Source organism: Eptatretus burgeri, chromosome 9 (genome assembly GCF_056783735.1).
Source record: "Eptatretus burgeri isolate ZD-2024b chromosome 9, Ebu_testis_v1, whole genome shotgun sequence".
In the NCBI taxonomy this organism is placed as follows: domain Eukaryota; kingdom Metazoa; phylum Chordata; class Myxini; order Myxiniformes; family Myxinidae; genus Eptatretus; species Eptatretus burgeri.
In genome coordinates, this window is record NC_140969.1 from 65,915,745 (window position 1) to 65,938,939 (window position 23,195).

At 41.3% G+C, this 23,195-nt stretch overlaps 1 protein-coding gene across 4 annotated transcripts in view; it reads right to left on the reverse strand.

Moving 5' to 3' along the window:
* LOC147020253 (atrial natriuretic peptide receptor 1-like) overlaps positions 1–23,195 on the reverse strand; it is a 252,988-nt gene that overhangs the window by 70,333 nt on the left and 159,460 nt on the right. For all 4 annotated transcript variants that reach the window (XM_085895487.1, XM_085895485.1, XM_085895483.1 and 1 more), the window contains one exon: positions 16,697–16,768. In XM_085895487.1, coding sequence (XP_085751613.1) covers positions 16,697–16,768 — 72 coding nt within the window. The remainder of the gene's footprint in view (positions 1–16,696; positions 16,769–23,195) is intronic.

The following is a 23,195-nucleotide window of genomic DNA, read 5'->3' on the forward strand; positions in this document are numbered from 1 at the left end:
ACCCTGTACCAATTGCACATTGGAACTTTATTTCACACCACCTGAACATCCTCTACATTTATCAAAGCTTAAGCCAAATAGAGAATATTTGTTTCCAATAACCCAACAGAGCACTTGGTGGGTTAAGAATTCGAAGAAATATGGATTAAAAAATTTTTTGAATAAAAAAAAGTCAATAATTGATCAACAAATAATTTAACAACTTAAGAGACATTCTGTAAATGCAGGACTTTATCAAAATAAATAAATAAATAAACGATTTCTTACTTTTCCAAAGTTAAATTATGCAGGGAGCTGGGAAGGGAAGGGGTGGAATGGGTTGACCTGTTTGACATTTCCATCTGAACTGATGGTTTATAACGCTGGAAACCCAGGTTCAAATCCCATATACCATGCGTTTGTCTACTCTCATGTCCTTGTACTGCACATTGAAACACACTGATGTCTTTGTCTTGCATGTAATTTATGTATGAGCTCCATGACAAGCCTGAGATCAAAGAATGTAAAAATAACTAGAACAACAATCTTCGATGTCACAACGTCATCAGTATGCCTCCACCCACATTATTACATCATTACACATGCTTGTACCAAGTTTCATTTAAATCCCTGAATCCAGATTTAAAATATTAAATAATTCTGGCTGCCAGACCATGCATCCGATAAGGTTGAAATAAAAAAAACATTTGCTCCATATATCTACGAGATCATAATTGTGACGTATCGCATCGATTGATGAAGTGGTTCAAGAGAAAGATTTTTTAAAAAGAATTTCGTTCAAACCAATATTTCGGAAACCACTATAGCAATTGATGTGAAACTTTGCATTTATGATCCACTGCCCTTACTCCATGTAACGTAATACCTTTCACATTGATCTGTTAAGGGGTTTTGGAGAAAAAGGTTTTGTAATTTTCGGTTTTCAAACTAACATGGCTGCCAAACCACGTGACCTATGGCATTGAAAATTTGGACTCTGCCCATGATTTGGTAGAGGATCATGTGTGTGAAGTTTCCTTTTGATTGGATAAGGTTCGTTTTTCTATCCAATATGGCTGCCACACCACATTACCGATGATGTCATCATTTCCACAATTTATGCAGCAATATTGGTAGATGATACTTGGCAAATTCTGTTTCGATCAGATAAGCGGTTACAGAGAAAACATTATTTAATATTTTTCTTCAATCCAGTATGGCCACTAAACCACATGACATCAATTATATTATTCTTCATAACCTTAGTATCCCCACAAGGCATGGTGAATAGGTCTGCTAAGTTTTCCCTCAATCCATCTAGCCATTCTGGAGAAGATTTTTGCAGGTTTTAAGGTAAATCCAATATGGCTGTCAGACAATGTGAGCTATGACATCACAGCTATCAAACTTTATTCACGATGCCGAGTCGATCATTTATGTGCAGTTTTACTTCGATCTATAAGGCGGTTCTGGAGAAGATTTTTTTTCCTTTAAAAAAAAAAAACAATATGGCTGCCAAACCACATGAATGATGACGTCATATAAAAATTTTCTATCCACCAATCTATCTGAGATGAACCTCACAAATTTTCCTTCTGATCGAATGCAGCGTTCTACGTGTCGAATTTTGACCGGGATACCACTTCACCGATAACATCATAGTCAAGTCACACTTATTCCCCATGCAGAGTAGTTGCAAGATTCTAAGTTTCAATTTTTTTCCATAGTGCAGCTTAGGAGATACAGAGGTCCAAAGTTTTTTCCGTTTTTCCAACATGGCTGCCACCCCACATGACCTATGACGTCATAATTATCATTACAAAATTCTGCATGATTAGTCGCACCTATAGTCAAAATTTCCTGTCATTCGAATAAGCGGTTGCAGAGAAAACAGAACATTTGCATGGACGTACATACGTACATACGTACGTACAACCCAAAAACATAATGCCACCGGAGGCATAAAAACAAATGTGGATTGAAACGTGCTTCACAATGCAGGCTTCACTCTTATTCCCAGGCTGTTTGCTTCCCACCATTCTCCCAAAAATAATAATTCTCGTGCAGAGATGGCTATCTTCAATTCACAAATATAGGTCTAAACTAGGGGGGTGGGGTTGGGCGGTGGGGGGGAGGGGGTGGGGTGGGTGGGTTGTGATGATGGAGGATGGGGAAAGTGAGATACATGGAAGTTTCTTGTACATTCTCTTGCTGATGTGTGTAATGCATAATGTAGAATTTGAAGTGATATATAAATATTGTGTGCAGACTAAGGTAATGATAAGAATCAGATTAGCAAAGAGAGGATAAGGAAATTCAAGGATGAAAGTTAATGTGGTTTGACTGTAATCAAGAATCGCCATTTAATCATAATTAAAAAAAAAAACCTTCAGGGGAAATCCAGCCAATAAAATAACATGATTATTAACAAGAGAATGGGGTCAAATTTGAAGATAATCAATCAACAGTTTTTTCCATCAGAAGAACTTCATTAATTCATTAATCAGAAGAATTGGGGCTCAAACTTCATTAATCTGTCTAATTTATTGCTCTAATGAGATATAAAGTAGAAGTTGTTATGCAAGATAAGACTGGCAACTTTTATGCTGAACCCATATGAAAAAATTTGGAATTTAGCTGGAGAGTCAGAAAACTCTGCCAACCTTTACTATTATTTTTTAAAAAAAGTATGACCCTTTTCATCGAGAAACAAAGCAAGTTGATTGCTCTTCCATGTATACATCAGAATTTATTTTCTACACAAGGTCAAGGTTCATGGAAGAGCGAGGTGACAAAGGGTAAAATGCAATGAACTGAAAATGGGGGCAGTGGGGGCACATGTGGACACAATAAGCATGAGAATGAACGAACAGGAAAAATGGATAGAGGAGGAGGAGAGGAAATACAGTCACCTGCGAGTACAAAGGTTGTGTTAGGTAGGGTTAATAGTGGTAGAAAATATCATGCGTAGGAGAGATGGTAATCCACCACATACCTGAAGTCCTGTGGGGGAAGAGAGCAATTGAACCATCTCCTGAAAGCAATTCCACAAAGAGGAAAAGAGGAATAAAAGAGCTAAGGTGTGCAATAAACATAGGTTTTGCAAGTGTAACCAGGAGGGAGTTATTGGAAGAACGTTTGCATTCTGCAGGCGCTGGAAAGAGTCTGAGGGCTGAGAGTGAGGAGAGGGGGAGAGCCTGCAATAAAAAAACAGAGAGGGCTCTGACCCATCTGTAATGTAAGAGGAACAGGTCTTGTACTTCGACCTCATTGCGAGAGACACCAAGAATGTTGAGAGCATTAGATCCCACAAATTCAAATGTAATGCTGGGGCACTAGCCCATAGGAGAGAGCCGTACTTCATTGAGCTATAGAGAAAGGGGCCTTGTAGGCTGTGAGCAGTTCTGATTTATCAAAAAAAAATACTTGGAATGTCAGAGAATGCCCAGCCTGTCTGGCTCTGGAGGCCAGCTTTGCTCTGTGGTTGGCCCAGTAAAGGTCATGGTTTATGGTGAGACCTAGACATTCAAGAGAATGAACCTCTTCCAGTGGATGACCAAGGAAATAAATAGATGGGTTTGTTTGTCGATTTTTCTGGAGTGACTGGATGGGACAGATTTTCCAGGATTGAAGAACATGTTCTATTTGTCATACATGGACCTAATTAATTCAAGATAAGTAGAGTGTGATTCAGCTGCTGTTCACAGAGAGGGAAGAGGCTGCTGCCTGTCTGTCTGTATGTCTGAAGGATAAGGAATGTCATATCAGAAGGCGCAGTCATCAGCAAAGAGATATAAGATTTTCCAGAGTCAGAGAGATCATTGATGAAGTTTAGGAATAGAATGTGATCGAGAACATTGTCCTGGGGCACTCCAGCCTTGACAGGGAGAGGAGATGAAAATATTTCGTTGTAAGACACACGTTGGCTACGAAAGTGAAGGAAGTCAGTAACCCAAGAGTGGAGTTGGCCTTGGATACCATTGGACCATGGCCAAAGCCTGTTTTCTTGCTTAAATTTTGAGTTCCGTAGTCCCTGTCTTGGAGGTACCTAGGATGTTGCTAAATATGTTGAATATGTGTATCCGAAGCAAAAACTATATGTTCCTCAGTCTAAAAATTGAGTGTTTATGAGACCTGGCCCAAAACATATCAATATAGAAAAATGGTTGCTAATGACCTGTTTTCCCTAGCAATGGTGACATAACAGTGTTTTTGTTGAATTAAAACCATGACTATTGCAAGAAAAGGTGAAATAAGGAATTACTGCGGACTTTGCATAGTCATACATTAAAGGGTACTTTTCATATCCGTTGCTAAGGAAGAGATCTACCCTAGTAACCATGTATTCATGAACATTATATTTGCATTTCAGTGGAATATTTGCACTTGCTTATCAACCATAATGCCCTAATGTCCATTAAACTGTAAATAGACCATATGACAAAAGAGGGATAGAGAGTAGGGAAGGGGTGGGGTTGAAAGGTGGAGGGCAGATCCACAAACATCAACCTGTAAAATCTCAAACTTCTCATTAACGTCAGAATGAAAATATATATATATATATATATATATATATATATATATATATATATATATATATATATATATATATATATATATATATATATATATATATATATTCCTTACAAATACATATCTATGTCCCAAACTGCCGATCAACCAATCTAGGTTGAAGTACATGCAAGTCGACATTTGCCAACCAAACGAAAATAATTGTCTGTTAAAATTATACATGATGTACATGTACCACATGTATACATTTCTCTGAGGTGTTGTCAATGTGCTGTACTTGCATCCTTAAGATGTCCACAAACATCAACACGACACAAAAGATGATCTACAACCTCAACACAAACAACCCTTCCATGACCAAAGCAAGTCTGAAACAGAATATAACATAAACATCATCATCATCATCATCATCAGAATGAAGGGCATCAGTTTCCTCAGGGCCAGAAATCTCGAGCAAGGCAACAAAATTCTCACAACCGACACATGAACAAATGTCGCTGCAATGGTACGGGCAGTCTAGTCAATATTAATGGGTAAATCTTGACATATTCTCGTGTACTCACGTTCATAATTCTCAAGTCTCCATTTTTGTTTCCTCATAGCTCTCTCAATCTTTGATTTATCAGTGAAACGACAGTAGCACTTCTCGATGATATCCATATCCGATGGGGATTGCAACAAGTCTTTCTGGCATTGTACCTATCTCAATTTCAAAATTTTCCAGAGCGTTTTTGGCAATTTCAGCTTCTCTGCTTCCAGTAGATTTCCACTGATGAAAACTTGTAGTAAATTTCATCCAGCTCACATCAGAAAAAAGAATTATCTTCCCTTTGGCCCCTTCCACAAAATGCATGCAGCAGGCTATCGAGAGACACTCACAATTGGCTATTTTCATGGATCTCTATTTATCAAACAGCCAATCACAGGGGACTTTTATTTATTAGAGACTCTGTGATTGAGTCTTTTTATGATTCTGCCAAAATTGTATCAATTCTTTTCTTGCAAGGAGACCACAACGCTCTTGCAAGGAATTTAAGTTGTGATTTATTCAGGAATATAAGCAGGAGCCTATTTACTGAGTAAAGGGAGTGGTGTGATAAAATTTTCGAGCTTTATTTATCAACCTGGCTGCAAAATTCTGCATAAGATGGCAGGTCAGCTAACTAACAGTGAAATGCAGTAATATAAGTGAGATGTTATGAGAGCGTGAAACAATCTTCATCATCCTGTGATTTAAGCATCAACGGATTGGGGCAAAATTATTCACATGGAAAGTAAATTGATTTACACATTCTCGAGGTAAGCAGAATGTAGAGAAGTGAAGAGTCCATAATAATGCCTAGATTTGAAGCCATGGGAGCAGAATCAAGTGATGATAATAATAATAATAGTCTGAGTTCTCTTTCAAGAAACTTTAACGCAGGAGGACCATTAGGCCCATCAAAGCCTACACTATTATTATTAACTTATGGTTGTTTGTTTGTTATCTAACCCTTTTAAATGCTAGGCATCAAGCGAGGAAGCAGCAGGTACCATTTGAAAAGGCTTTGGTATGACTTGGGTGGATTTCAAACCATTGACCTCCCGGACTCGAAGCGGACAGTCTAACCATTACACCACCGAGGCTGTTAAACTGTTTCACACTTCCCAAGTACGATCACTATTTGGGGTGGATTTTTAAAGGAATGTATGGAGAGCCAAGGATCAGCATGCCAATCATCGCCATATTGATTTTGAGAAAATTAATGGACACCCACATTTGAATTGCAGAGAGATAATAATAAAATTGAGAGTTGTGGAAGAGAACACATTATCAGGTTCAATGGTTAAGTAAAGCTGGGTATCATAAACATCACAAAAAAGCCGATAGTAAATTCCATAAAGCTATAACAAGTGGACAAAGATAAAGAGAAAACAAAAGTGAACCCAAAGGAACACGTCCCTAGAGAACACGTCCCTGGGGAACACTGATAGACAGTTGAAATGGGTCTGATGAATAGCCTTCAATGTTTACAAAAGATGTACAATCTGTAAGATAAGATTAAAAACATTCAAAAGCATGTCCAGAGATGCCAAAAGTGGAATGAAGACAGTCAAGTAGTATATTATGATCAACCCTGTCAAAAGCATCAGATAGGTCCAAACGTATTGAGACTGAAGCTGATTCTTGAGACCACCTTGTACACAATGGTATTTTGTGACCTTCAGAAGAAACCAGACTGGTATCACTCACAAAGAGAACGCTGATGCAAGTATTCCAGAAGCTGGTTGGTAAGAGTGCTCTAGAATCTTGTAAATGTAAGGTATAGGAAAGCCAGATTGCCGTACTTGTGAGATCGGTTGTGGAGTGAGGGTTTTTTCAAGATGGGAATTTCTGCTTGCTTGTGTGGAGATGGAACGCTGTAGATTATGTCGTGGAACAATCAAATAATTCCATTATAAGTGGATAGCGAACTGAAAGTAAGGAACACACAACAAAAGATGACAAAACTGGATCCAGTTTAAAAAAAAGTTGTTTTCAGAGTGAAAGTGAAATAATAATGGACTTACAGTTTCAAACACTCATTTATATTTGAAAAACCGAAAGAGGGATGACAACTGTCCCAGAAATACAAAATAATGAAAACGGACACAAAGGTTGAAAGAAAGCATGCAAGACAACATGTGACACTGCATCAAGCAACTGTGTAAGCAGATGCAACGGATATGGGACCAAGTACAGACACAGATTAATGGACACAGAAGCCATTTTCATGGATATGTATAACCCTAGCCTTCATCTTATCTCTTCTAACCTTCTTTCCTGCCTCCCTTCTCCGCCCCTCCTCCCCCCACCCCAGCCCCACTCCCCTCACTCCTTTTCAAATCCCCAACCCCATTTTTCTCTCCTCCATCCTTTCACAGCTTTTTAAAATCACTTTACCCCCATCACTAACTCCTCACAAGGTACATCAAACATAATCCATATTTACGTAGCCCGAAATAATGTGTGACAATGGAGTCAAGTTGAGCGGGACATGTCACGTTGCATTGTGAATAAAACACAAAATACCAAGACTGCAGAGATACATCATCATTGAATTTTTGTCTAAACATAGAATGTGTCAAAATTTTCACATTGACAACAAAATTTATTGATGTAGGCAGGTTTGAAGATAAACATAAGAATGATGTACAGATTGAAGGAGGGGTTATTTCCAATTAGTCTTGAGCTACATTTGTTTTGTTGTTTGGTGGGTGTGTGTGTATATATATGATGGTGTACCACTTTTGCAAAAGTAATTGCTGGAATGAAGCACTATGTGCCTATCGATTCCACTAGTGAAGTTAGGTGATCGACCAAAGGTTGAAAATTTTCCTGCCTTTTTTGACCGCGGGCCACCATTTTGAAATTTCAGTAAAAATCCATATTTTTGGAAATAATATTGATTTTTGAATATTTAAAAAATATATTTCTCTGTGTTTAGATGGCCGAATGCACTTCAGTAGGCACCATTATGATAGTAAGTACCAGTAAATATTATTCACAAACTTGTCCCGACATTTTGAGAAGGGGTTGCCATTTTGGAAATTCAGTGAAAATCGTATATTTTGTGTATATCTAATGAAATATATATATTTTAAATTCTTTGTGTACTTGCAGATAAATCTTGACTGACCAATGGTCAGGGCTCCTGTGGCTATGTGGGACAAGTTCGCTAGTTACAGGAAATTTTGCGAAAGTGCTAATTCTTTGCGTGTCGTAAATGATCGAGCTGAAAGAGGAATCAAGCTAGTGTCTGACTTTATTCATATGTGCAATGATGAGAAACAACGTCAAACATTGCTACAGTGCGTGGAAGAGAACAGGAAGCTTTACCCAGACTATACAAAACAAACGATATGTTCTCAATAAGATATCTGTGTGGTTGCTTGTTTCCTAGATTGTTATGTTGTCATATATGAAAACCATGTCGCTTGAAACATATTTGGTTGTTCTCATAATTAATTGATCATGCTCTCATTTGTCATTAATAATGTCTTAATGAAAACGCTACTACTGATATTCTGTAAATGCCTAACAATGTGCCGTGCAGTAATTGTCAAAATATGGGATTTTCAGTGAAATTCCAAAATGACAACCCCTTCTCAAAATGTTGGGACAAGTTGTGAATAATATTTACGGGTACTTACTATCATAATGGTGCCTACTGAAGTGCATTCGGCCATCGAAACACAGAGAAATATATTTTTTAAATATTCAAAAATCAATATTATTTCCAAAAATATGGATTTTTCCTGAAATTTCAAAATGGTGGCCCGCGGTCAAAAAAGGTGGGAAAATTTTCAAACTTTGGTCGATCACCTAACTTCACTAGTGGAATCGATAGGCACATAGTGCTTCATTCCAGCAGCTACTTTTGCAAAAGTGGTACACCCTACTATATATATATATATATATATATATATATATATATATATATATATATATATATATATATATATATATATATATATATATATATATATATATATCACATTTTCTTTGCGGTGTATTAGTGTAGAAGTTGGGTGACTTATAATGTAAGGTGAACCTGTTGAAAAATACTGTAGGAATGAATAAAGTATCTCTTCATACATCGACACAATAGTCACTGAAAATCTTACCTTCGAAGTAGTGGTCTGTTGAAGCTGGCTGTCAACCTGCACCAGACTTGGTGACGTAATAGTTAGAGTCTGGATTTGGGAGGTCGGCAGTTTGAACCCGACCCTGGCCAAGTCTTACTAAAGACTTCAAAAATGGTGCGCACTGTTTCCTTGCTTGATGCTCAGCATAAATAAAATTTAAAAAAAACCCAGATAGAGCAAAAACAATCATAGCTTGGCAACCATAGTATGCAGGCTTGATGGGTCTGACCTAATGGCTTCCTCCTGCATTGAAGTTCCTTGTAAGGGAACTCCTATTATTATTAATAATAATTATTATTATCTGCATCTTTTTCTATGGACATTAAAGACTGCATACGTTTTTGGATGACAGCAAATTTTTTTTGGCTACTCCCATGGTTAAAATAATTGCCAATTTTTTTTTTTTTTTTTACAGAGGGGCGTGGAAAGAAGAGGGAAAGGTGGGTTTTGGTAGATGGACGAAAGGTAAAGGGAGACGCATGAGACATATGGGAATGGGGTGGGGGTGAGAAGTAGTGGGGAGAGTGTGTGAGAATTAAGCAGTGGACTGAAATAGTCTCGAGAAGTCAAGCAAAGTCAAAAAGAAAATGATGTTGGAGGGATCATCATCTCTCATGGAGGGAGGGTGCAGCCATCATCATCATACTATATTTATACAGAGTATCGACGCTGCCGAAGCAGTTTCTTTGGAAATGGTTGCAATCCTGGACAGGTCGCCATTCTGATGCAGGATACTTTGACCGAGTGTGCAGCAATTTATATTGGTCAGGATTCCAGCGATAGCTCGCCTACTCTTCGCAAAGGATACCGTGGGATATTTAATGTCGACCAACTAATGCTGGCAGATGTGGTGCCAAGTTTAACGTCCACGTGAGGGACGGCACACGCATTGATGCTTCAACTTGCTTGCAAAACATCAGGATGACAGTTTGTAGCTGGGTTGGGATACACATCAAAGCTCGATAGCTCAGAGGTGAGGGTATATAGCGCTAGGCCATCCTGTCAGCCCTCTGTAGGTGCTGCAGCCTGTTTTTACAGACAATTGGCTCAGCCCAACCCCATCTTACCTCCCCTCCCCCCATCTTCCATTCTCTTGAGGGATATATCAAAGCTTGGCAACTATGTCCTACTTGGTCCCAGTGGAAAGCCATCGGGTCTTCATTTTTGGTCAACATCATTCTCCATTTGGTTGGGCATTTTTGGTTTTCATTGGTTTGCGATTTCCACATTTTATGTCCCAACCACAGTTTTTCATCGATTTAAAGACTTTTGCTTTCCTGTGTCAAGTATGAGGGCATGTTGAAAAGTAGTGCCTCCTATTATTTTTCTCCAAAACAGGTAAAGATATTCGAATGAAACAAAGACAGATACTAACATGAATCTTTATTCTACCATGGTGCATATTTATTTCTCAACATAATCACCACTGCAGTCCATACATTTCCACCAACGTTGAAGTAGTTTTGTGATGCCATCATGAAAAAACTGTGTGCCCCGCTAACTTAACCAGCGCTTCACAGTGGCCCTCACATCATCTTCGGAAGAAAATGGTTCTCCATGAAGGTATTCCTAGAGTTTGGGGGAAGAGACGAAAATCTGATGGAGCCAAGTCGGAGCTGGTGATCCTGTGGTGGACCTTCATGGTACTCCTCTCAGGATCTTAAAAGGGAACCCAACTCTCATCTCCAGTCAGTAATCCCAACCCTCATCTCCAGCACTTCACACTTCAAAGCACTGACAATGTCATGCTGCCCTCTTCCATCTTGACTAACGTAGCACTGAGACATCGAGTGTCAAAATCACGAAACTTCACACCCCGTGGGGGTTAGAACTAATTTGTGGAATGCACTTTGTTTCATTCGAATATCTTTCTTTGTTTTGGAGAAAAAGAATGGGAGCCATTACTTTCCAACACGGCCTCGTAGGGTTGCGGCCTTATTGTGCTACCACCTCATGTGTATTGGCAACATCCCCATTCTCAGCTGGGTGTAACCTCCACAGCAGCAATATTTACCTGAGTTCATATACTCATCCACTCTTTGCTGAGCTGCTTAAGTTCAAGCTTTCGCACACCAACGAAGGAGTATTCCTTCTCCGACCAATGAATCACCTCCCTGTGTTCAATCCTATTCTTCCATGCAGCCACTCATAGCGGTGGTGTTCGCTACCAGAGTTAATAGTAAGTTTGCTGTGGACTTTCTATTTTGCTTTCAAACAAGCCTCCTCGAAACATGCATAAACAGAGATTTAAAAGAACATCAAATGTAGTGATTTTGATCACATCAACATGCAATAAAAATCACCTTAGCTGACATTTTCAGCTTCCTTTTTACAACAATATTACCTTAAACTTCCATATCAGGTCAGGTCAGGTATAGGAGCATGCGCCAGAGCAGCGCGTCGCTGCGTTCACTTTCCACCAGTACTGCAGGGGCCTCTGTCTGGCCATATCCCAGGCAGATGCCTGCCCATTCCCATCTACTTGAGCTACCGTCAACGTGCCGCAACCACGAGGCACGTGGTCGGCCCATTGGCCTCCTCCACTCACGAGACTCCTTTGCTGAGAGAATCTGGTGAGCAGGATCAGCGTCAGGAAAACGAGTCACATGTCCATACAGCCGTAGCTGACGCTCACGGACAATGCAGGCAACAAATCTTATTTGAGTCTCTCCCAGCAACCGCTCGTTGGATACAAAGTCTGAACAGCGATAGCCAAGAATTCTCCGAAGAGACCTGATCCCAAAGGAATCAAGTCTCCATCTCAGATCCTTGGTCAGAGTCCAAGTCTCACATCCATAGAGCAAGACAGGAAGCATAAAGGACCTGAAGACGGACTTTCATCCTCCCGCACAGGTACCGGCAACGCCACACCCCATGATCCAGTGAATCCATGACTCCCCAGGCCCGACCCAGACGTCTATTGACCTCTGACTCACAGCCAGCAGAGACATGAATATCACTGCCAAGGTAAGTAAATCTCCCCATGACCTCAACATCCTCACCACAAACAGGCAAAGACAGGACAGCAGCATCCAAGATGTAATTGAAAGCCTGGATCTTAGTTTTGACCCAGGAAACCCGTAATCCCAGCGGCTCAGACTCCTCATTCAGCACCTCGAGGGCCCCCAAAAGGATATCTAAAGTCTTTGCAAAGATGACTGCATCATCTGCGAAATCAAGATCAGAGATCTTGACATTCCCAAACGATGCACCGCAGCTTGATCTCTCCAACATCCTCCCCAGAATCCAGTCCATACAAGTGCTGAAAAGTGTCGGGGTCAGAACACACCCCTGACAAACTCCAGTAACAACTGGAAATAAGTCAGAGATGGTACCACCATATCTCACAGCACTCTCAGTACCAGAGTGGAGTCAAACATCAGATCGATCAGTTTTGGTGGCACCCCACGAAGACCAAGAATCCTCCAGATGGCATCCCAATTCACTGAATCAAATGCTTTGCAGAGATCAACATCGGTTGCAAGCAGCCCCTGCTGAAACTCTCATCTGCGTTCATTGAGGACATGAGAGCAAGGATATCATCAATCATTGACCTCTTTGGTGTAAAGCCTGACTGCTCTGGACATTGCTGCTCAAGCAGATGGTGGCGAACCCTATCAAGAATTATCTGAGCAAAGACCTTGCCAGGCACTGGGAGCAGCGTCACCCCTCGGTCATTGTTGCAGTCTTGGCAATCACCTTTCCCTTTCCAGAGAGGGAAAACAAGGCCCCTTTTCCATTCAGTTGGGATGATGCCTGTGTTCCAGGCAGAGCAGAGAACTGCATGCAATGACATGAGTGCAGCATTTTCACCAGCCTTGAGAACTTCGCCATGGATGCCACAGATCCCTGGAACTTTACCCCATTTCAACCGGTTCACCGCAGCCTGTTTCTACAAACGAAGGTGGACCACAGTTGCTTGGAGGGTCAGCAACAGTGATTGTAACACCCCTGACGACCAACTCAATAGCTGGTGGATCAGCCTGGTACAACCGCTCAAAGTAAGCAGCCCAGTGGGCCTTTACTTCGGACTCCTCTGTCAAGAGCCTACCACCCTCTGCTCTAACTGCAGTACACCGAGGGATGAGCTTGGATGAACGCAATGTGCAAATTCCCCTGTAAGCAGGCTGAAAATCACTTGACCACAGGTGATGCTCCACCCCCTCACAGAATCCTTGCACATAGGCCTCCTTGTCCAACCTTAGCGCACGTACAGTTTTATGCCTCAGCTCCCTGAACAGCTCAGCTCTGCCACTCAGCCTGGCTCTGTGACTCTGCTCAATGGTATCCAGTGTCCCTTGAGAGACAAAATTCTTATTTGCCCTACGGTGAGTTCCAAGACATCCACCAGCAACATCAAGGATGGTGGTCTTGAAGACACTCCACAACTCTTCAGGACCCCCCAAAGCACCCAGACTCCTCAAATCTCCACTCAGCTTGTTTGCAAACTCCTCAGCTACTCTCTCATCCTTGAGCTTGCCAACATCCAGCCTTGCCTGGGATTGTACCATGCTCCTGGATTTTAGGTGCAACTTAAGAGTTGCTACAACAAGCCAGTGGTCAGTATTGAGGAACTGAGCACTTCGGTGGACCCTGCAGTTCTGGATCATCCTCCAGCGACCATCAACGAGCACATGGTCAATCTCCTTTGCCCCACCACCAGCGTTGGAATACCAAGTCCAGCGATGAGCTTGTGGGTGCTGAAACCATGAACCGTGCTCCCTAAGTCCATGACTTCTTGCAAAGTCAAGGAACTTAGTGCTGTTCAGCTTCACAGTTCCAGACCCATGGGGACCAACACACATCTCATAACCATCCCTATCAGTTCCAGTCGATGCATTGAAATCCCCCAAGACCAGAAGTGTATCTCGCCTGGGGCACTGATCAACCACAGACTCGAGTGTAGCGTCGAATGCGTCCTTCACGGTGAGATCATTCGCCTCAGTCGGAGCATAAACAGAGACCAGGGAAATGACACCCAAGGAGTGATCAATCCTTCGCATCATAATACGCTCGTTGACCGGTGTTACCTCAATTATCATTGGAGTCAGCTTATTGGACACAGCTACAGCAACTCCTTGGGCATGGTAACCATCAAAGCGACCAGACCAATAGTAGGTGTAACCACCCGCCATGATATCGCCGCATTCCGGTGTCCGAACCTCAGAGAGTGCTGCAATACCGATGTCCAAATGCTTGAGCTCAGATGATAACAATTGGAAGCTGATCATCCTCTCTTCTGGATAGGACATTCCAGGCACCCACCCGAAGGGACCGCCTCAGATTAACCCAAGGAGACCACCGTCTGATGGACGACACCTCAGCACCACTCCAACACACTCTCCCGCATTCTGACCCGGGAATGTTCCCCCTCGGTTTCCCTCCTATCATCAAAGATTGGGGGTCTCAAAGACTATGCCCCAATCCCGTCATCCGGTGAGCTGCCCTTCGAAGAGAAGCTGCACAGGAGGTACTCCCACGGAGTGGGTTTTCAGATTTTTTTTATGCCTCAAGAATGTTTTGCGGAATGAAGTGTTTTATGGTGGCCAGAGTGCAAATCCTGCCACCAACCTCCTAATAAGAATAACCCAATTGCAGGAGGATGTCCGCAGACACAGTTGGGCACTATATATGGATGGCCGTTGGCTGACAAGGAGCTCCTCCACCCTTTGTACAAAGAGGAGGTACATGATACGTAAACTTCCATATCATGTACCATATAAATCAGCTTGTTCAGTAGAAATACGAAAAAAATGAACTCTTCACTACACCTGCTATGTAATGCAGGAACCACAATACTGCATAGCATTCTTCACTTTATATGGCAGCAAATACACATAGAAACGTGTGTTTATGAGAGTGAGTCAAAAAGCGTTTTTCCCCTGATAAAAGTTTTCTGAGCCAAAAAAAACAAACAAAACATTTGATCGCCATTTCAATTATGTTAGGAAAAATAAACAAACACGTGTTGAGTTTTGTTTCATTGCCAGGGGAAAAGCGTTTTTATTCACCCTCATACATTAGGTCTTTTCACACCTCAAGCCTTAAGCCTGGACTTTCTTAGCCTGGTGCTAAGCATAAATCCCAGGTGTCCTTGGCCCAGTCTCACTCCTCATTTAATAACCCCAGGTTAATGCTTAACCCCAGGATTTCTTTTCACACCTCAAGAATGCTAATCCCGGCTAAGTATAATGTCATGGATATGTACGTTATATTTAACAATAGCAGGGGCCACCCGGCGCTGCCTGGTTGGGTGAGCTTTTCTCAGCAGTGTTTTTGGGATCTGTTGGACATTGATAAGCAATGGAGTTATTGGCCTCATGGTGGTTACCTCTTGCCTGCGGGCTGGAGGCAGCACTGCCTGACCCCACATCCCAATATATACTTTATAGCAGCCTTTGGGTGGCCTGAAAATAGACATCAAGTCCGATGTGTGGTTGCTTAAAAGATTGCCCAGATTATGAAGTACCGACACCTAAAAGTTGGGGCCTTTAGGTGCCCCAGTTCGGTAGTGAAAAAAATAACATACAAACACACAAACAAACATGTACATAGATACAGCATGAATGGAACACATGGTGGTCAAGGGTCACCTATCCCAAGATGACGACTTCCATTGATGTGTCACTCACTGTTTTGGGTTGTAACACGTGTGAAAAATCATGCTGATCGCATGTACCATACCAAGAATACAAGATAATAGCTCTCTCCAATCTGAAGAAGTGAAGCGTAAAGCAAGAAGTCAGCAGTCCCATCCAATCACTGGTGGTCTTAGACATAAAGCAATACACGTACACGGTATTGTACAGTATGATGTGTGATGTGCTATTGTGTGATGTCAAGGTTCGCTGGTCTTGTTAGGGAAACAATGTCCACCATAAATAAATATTTAGGACATTATAGGAGTACTACTTAGTGACAGTGTGCGACTGTCCACACAAAGTAAATATTGTTGTTCTGCTTGAGTGTGTAGCCTGAGGCTAAGGAAAGTATTGTTTCTCACCTCAGAGCTTAACCCCACCTTTCAGCTGATTTCTAGGGTGAGCAACACATTTGCGGTGCCAATCCTGCTTTTCTGAACATGGCTACCTTAGCTTCAGCAATTTGCAGTGCCATCCCAGTTCCCAGAATGAGGTGTGAAAGGAAACTTAAAACTTGGGTAATTGGTGATGCTAAGTGATTCTTTTACCCCCCCCTCCCCCCACCCACGGATTACCTGGAGTTAAACAAACAAAAAAAATGAGATGTGAAAAGGCATATTGTGTGCCAAAGGTCAGAGGCATCAATGTGAAATGCAAATTTTTTATTGTGTTTTCAGCTCCTTCAGCTCCTCCTGACAAAGGCTGTTCAGTTACCTCACTGACAAATAAAAGCTTCCTTTGCTTAATCGCTTTGTTTGCGGCTCAAACAGGCCAACTGAGTGCTGAGAAACAAAGTAAAAAAGCAATTTAAGCATGTCATAAGAAACCAAAGATTTCCTGTTGTCGGTCCTCTCCAGCACCGAGGGTGGACGTACCTTCACAATGTCATTTATCAGTGAGTAGCGAAACATCCAGTCGAGGTCAATGCTTTCATTCTTCAAGATGTCCTGTTAATGATACAAACCAAAAGTTGTCTGACTCGTCCCACACTGGTTCCCAAACACATGCATAATCGATACAAAACAGCTTTTATAATTTTATTAAAAACAAGCCTTTGCTTTTATCACATCTCCCCTTTGTACCGACAAAGGATTAATACACAAAACTTCAGTTTCTCCTTGTAATAAGTAAAACAATATAAACAACATGGTGAAGGTGGGCAATGATGTACTGAAAATAAACAGAGGTGTAGATAAACAAAAACCAATCCACAAGGAATATAGTGCTGCAGAAACAAAAATCACTGCAGACAAATAAAGAGGTGCGGACATAAAAATCAATGGAGTATACTCATTTAAACAAACACTCAATAAGATAGATATCATATTGCATTCCAGGACAAGGACATATCCACCCAATACCATGTACTTGTTTGCCTTTGTTCTCAACACACTTCACTTTGTGCGCACCAGCTTTTGTTTTTGGCATGTTTGCATTGTGAAATTTTTGCTTCATGTGTAATTCATAGTTACAGAAAAGATATTTGCATCTCGCTGGCCATTACTGTCGGTACACAAAGGCTGAAACCTGTTTTGTCAGAAAGGTCATCCTTCTCATCATCACCGCATCTATCCTCTTTGGGCCAAGTGGGGTGCAAGGGTGTTCACATGCTCGGCATCACAACCAGTGATGTCTCGGCCAGCTAGCTCAGTTTTGGGTGAAAAGCGAACAGTAGTAGTCTGCCGGTGAACCGTAGAGCACCGAAGTCAATCTCACATCCATGTTGGTGCGACCTGGAAACTAACACCTTGAGGTGTTAGGCTGACAAGGCTCTGGCTAAGGGAAGGAAAACCCCGAGAATAAACCTGCTGCAGAGGGCCAATAACCCACTCAGTTCAAAACTGTTGTTACAGAAATTGGAAACCTTCTGCATCTCCATATTTATATTGTTGCAGATAGTTTTTTTCATTTTGAGGCAATATAATACGGTTTGTGTATGAACTAAGCTACTTTCCATAAAATATTAAATACAACGACGACGACAATAATAGTATAATCATAATAAGAGTTGTTATTCATCTTTCGGCTGCTCCCGTTAGGGGTCGCCACAGCGGATCATCCGTTATGATCCGCATACTGATTTGGCATAGGTTTTACGCCGGTTGCCCTTCCTGACGCAACCCTGGTCGCCTCTTACGACACAGGGATAAAGATTGGGTTTCGCCATGATTCCGGGCTGCCCTACACCCTCTCATAGCGTGGCCCAGTGCAGAGCTCCCATCCTCAAGCGATCCTCAAACCCAAGCCTCCGGGTAGCCGGATTACAGGTGCACGCCACTACACCCGGTTGTATGATCATAATAAGAGTAGTGTGCTATATGAGTTAACATATCGGCATTTGTTGGCCGGATTTCCATTCACATTTGAGCACATGGGTCGTAATCACAGGTTAAAATTAAATGTACAATGAGCATTAAATGAAGAGCACAAACTCACACATGAGCATGAAAGCATTACAAATATCGAAGAAGACAAATATTTAAGAATGTCCATGGGATATGTCAATTCCCCTTAAGGAAAGTCCACGGTATTTAGATAAGGTAATAAAGTGTACACACAGACAACAAATGTTCCCATGTTCCCTCACAATTAACCCTTTAACTAATCTCATTATGATGATGATGATTCCATATTATAAGCCAACATCTGCAAATAAATCTGCTCTCTTTTTCACAGGAATCATGCAAGATTTGGTTTCTGAGAGTGTCATAAATTAACAGTTCAAAAAAAATTATTCAAACATGTTATCTCGATGTCTTTCAGCTTCTTTGAAGAGTTGATTTCGATCCTCACATCATATTTTTTTCTTCTACAAACTTCTTATTACTAAGCCCAGAAATACATCATCACAATGCAGAATACCTCCTTTTTTCAATGATATTGTTCTGGTAATATGGCAAGGACAGCTGCACTTACTATTAAAAAGTGATGTGGAGACTGACAAGGAAACTTGAGATAAGGAAAACGTGATTCAGGGCAAAAGCGATTCTATGAATCATTCGAGAACAACGGATACAGAACGTGTCACAGAAGAGTACAACAACCAAAAAATGGAAATGAGGGAAAAACCAACAGCCTACACTATTTTGATAAATGAATAATGAAGCATTTCAATCCATTCATAATTTTAAAAACGCAGGTATTTTTTAATTTTGCTATTTCAAGTTCATCTTTCATTACAATTGCAAAACATCAGAATTGGAAATTTAAAATGATGGAAATAAAATAAAAATAGTCATGTCCAGAGGGTTTTCCCCGATACCTGGATGGATGGCCAAATAGTTCTCCCTTAGAGGCTTACAGCCGAGATTCAAGGAGATTAATGGCGAATTTGAAAGAAATGCCAGGTGCTTCACCAGGACGGTAGGACAGCACAGGGGTTTTACTCTCGAACCCACAACAGATACACGGACACAAGCAAATTAATAAATAATAATTTATTAAACAGAAAATCAACAATTATAATGAAAATTAATTGAAACGTGAGGTTACCGAAATGTGCAGGCTAAATTCCGATTTGAGGTGCCCCCACACTCAGACACACACACAGACAAGGGGTCATATAAAATAAAGAAAATAAGAAATCCCTTTTCATTCTTTCACTTTGCTGAGTCCAGGTGATCTTTTTGCTGAGGAAGTGTGATCGGACTGAGTCATCGCTGTGCGAGTAACCGCACCCCAAAAATGGCACGAAGCGAAGCGAGATCCTCCGTCCCAGTCACGTTCCTCTCATGACTACAACTGCAACTTCTCTCTTCTTCATGCGTCAAAGGAAAGCCAGCCATAATGCCCTGCTCTTTCAACCACCGATCCTGCCTCTCTTGCTTTTGTCCCACTTCGAGCCTTCGTCTCTGACCATGTCTGTCTCTTCCTGCAACAACTTGCCTCCATCAATCATCAGCTTCAGGGGCGTGACTTCGCCCGCCATCACCCTTGGAGGCGGGGCTTCTTCCCGCTTGGTCGTGCAGCTCCGTTATTATGGTCGTTGTTGTTATAAAAATGTAATTCTATCATTGCTGGTTTGTAATACAGATACATAGGGAAAAGTCACAGAGGGGCAATTACATGCTGGGGGAAATTATCTTAACACCTATCTAATTAACACCCCCTCCCCATGTGATGAGTAACACTTAAGCTCACAGTTTCCCTACTTAGTTTACATTGAGATGTCTCCTACACGTCCACAGGCCAAGCAACTCTATACAATCTTATCTCTCCTATGAAATTACCCAATCTACCACACAAACATAAAAATATAAATCTATCAGAATACAAAGCTAGAACCATAAAAAGAGAGAATTACATGCTAATATCCAAGTGAAAGTGTATGGATCTCAATGAAGGGAAGCGAGGATAGGGGTGGGAAAGGGAGTTCCTCTAAAGTGTACATTCAGTTGTGATATAACTAAGAAAGAGATACAACTAACCATAGAGAGAAAAGTGACGTCACAAGATGGCACTGCTAGCACCCAAAGTGCACAGAGAAGTTGGACACTTCCCTCAATGTCACAGGCTGTGTTTGTTTGAAGACAGGTTGTCTGATGTTGCTAATGTATGTCTGCATGTCGCAGCTCCACCATGAGCCTAAGAACCTGTAAAAAACTAAAATAAATAAAAAGTCACCAATTTTGAAGGAAGCTATTCATTATGAATATGGCGAATCCACCAAGGATTCAGGAAGTACTTATTCCATGGCATGCTGCGATCCTAAAATAATTAACCCGTGCGTGCAGTTGGCTTGACTTGCCCATGTCAAGCATCTTTTTTTGTTTGTTTTCAATGGAAGAAAATACCCGCACGTGACATCTCTTGTTCTCGATATGTGATGTTAAAAGGTATAGCCATATAGTAACTCCAAAAATATGCAAACAGAAACATGCAAATCAGACAAAAAAGATGGAAAATTACCATTAAAGAACTCGGCCAGCCACATCAAATGCTACATGTATTTTTGTCTTCTTAAACTTGAAATTGGTGAACAAACAAGGCAATACCGTGAGTGAAACCAGCTGTGCTGACCACCACCGAGACCAAAACAAACTCACAGTTCCTGTGAAGCTGTCAGCTGAGGCAAACAGAGCCCCTCACGACCCCCTTTCCTCTTGGCCTTAATCACGCTCGCGTTCCTGACTGAAGGCTTGGGCAACTAACACACGCTGGTTCTTTGATTGGGACGTGGACAAGGATGGTGGTTCTAATTTTTACTGGAATACATCACGTAGAAGACTGCATGTCCCAGTGCATATATATATATATATATATATATATATATATATATATATATATATATATATATATATATATATATATATATATATATATATAGTTTGTATACACACATACATGTCAGAAAAATACATTTTATAAAGATGAAAAAACATGCAAGGATGGAATCCCCAAAAAACAACTGGATAAGGTAGGAATGACACCACAAGCCTTTAACAAATTGCCATCATGACTTATGTCTATGTTAGAGGTAGTTGTAGATTTTTTAGTGTGGGTTGGTGTAATTGTATTTTATTTGTTGTGGGATTGAGACGGAAAATTGTTGTGGGATTGAGATGAAAAAAAAGAGGGTGGATATGCCTGGTGTTGGTTTAATGGTTAGGGTGGTGGGCTTTGGATCCTAGGATCCTGAGTTCAAATCCCACTCAGCTGTTGAATGAATTCCAGGTGGGGTTGACTGCCATCCTTCTGAGGTCGGCAAAATGAGTGCCAGCTTGCTCGTATACTGTGTCGGAGTGGCAACCCGTCCAGGATTGTGCGCAATAGCCAAGGAGACTGCTTAAGCAGCACCAGCGCTCTGCACAGAGTATGGTCCCAATCCCTATCTATCTATCTATCTATCTATCTATCTCTCTCTCTCACTCTCACTCAAACTCCACTCAGCTACTTTCCTTCTCCTACCATCATACATTCTCTTCTTTTCCTCAATGTACTCCCTACCTATACGTACACAATAAAGAGGTATACCTACATTCCTATCCTCTTCCCTTGTGTTTCTTAACTTAATGTTGGCATTTCCAATTTCTCTCCTCCTTACCCTGTGTAAGTGTAATAAATAGATGCCTCACAAAGAGGTCATGTGATCACATCGATTTACATAAGGAGGAGGAACAGCAAGATTTGCTTGAACAATAGTACACATATGGTATATGGAAAGGTGACTTTAGAATGCTCTTTTTTAATAACTGGTATGACCTCCCCACCCCCCCCCCCCCGTGACCCTCAATGAAAGAATCAGCAGACAGAGCAGTTTCTTGGCAAGGGTTATACTGGGTGGTTTGCCTTTGCCTTCCCAGCATTGTTTGTCTGCTCTCTATGCTTTTAAATCTGAGCGTCAAGAAAGGAAGCAGCAGGTTCCATTTTTAAAGTCTTTGGTATGACTTGGACGGGTTTTGAACAAATGATCTCTCAGACTCGGAGTGGAAGAATTACATGGCAGCGACATACATCTGAATTTGTGCTTGGTTGTCTGTCTGCATGCCTGGGTAGGAACAAAATTAAAGAAACACGAGACATACAGATTGTTATTTTTTTTTAATGTAGAGCGGGGATTACCATGGCTTCGCAGTAAAGTTGGACCCCGCTTTTTGTGGGGGATACGTTCCTGAAAATATCGCAAATGTCGGGGCATTGTTTAAAAAAAATAAGTTTTTTAAACATGGTCTAGGCTCATGGAAAAGCGATTACACAGAACAAATCAGGACACAACATAACAAAGGGAACAGCAGGAGAAAGGGAAAACAACAACAGCAGGGCAGAGGGAGAAAATAGTCAGAGACGGACAAATAAGGAATGCAGGTCACGACGAGGGGTTAGGAAGAATGCAAAGGGTGAACAATATGGATACATCAGCAAAATTGTGTTTGCCCAGTTTATGATTTTGTCAAGATCTGAGGAGAGGGAAGAGGTTGCTGCCTGTCTGTCAGAAAGATGAGAGATGTCACGACAGAGAGTGAAGTCATCAGCAAAGAGAGAAAGTGGATTTTCTAGAGTCAGTGAGATTATTGATGAAAATTAGGAATAATATGGGGCCTAGAAAACTGCCTTGGGGTACTCCAGCCTTGACAGGGAGAGGAGATGAAATGGTTCCACTGAGAGCCACACATTGACTCTGACATGGGAGGAAGTCAGTAATCTAAGAGTGGAGTTGGCCTTGGATTCCATTGTCAGACAGTTTGGAGAGCAAGGCAGGATGCCAAACTGTATCAAAAGCTTGAGCTATGTCCAGAGAGATGGCCCTGATCTCATGTCTGATAACAAGGGCCTGCACCATTGTTGGGAGAGTAGAAACAACATGTCCAAGGTAGAGTGACCAGGTCTGAATCCAAATTGATGATCTGAGATGAGGCTATTTGAGAAAAGAAATGA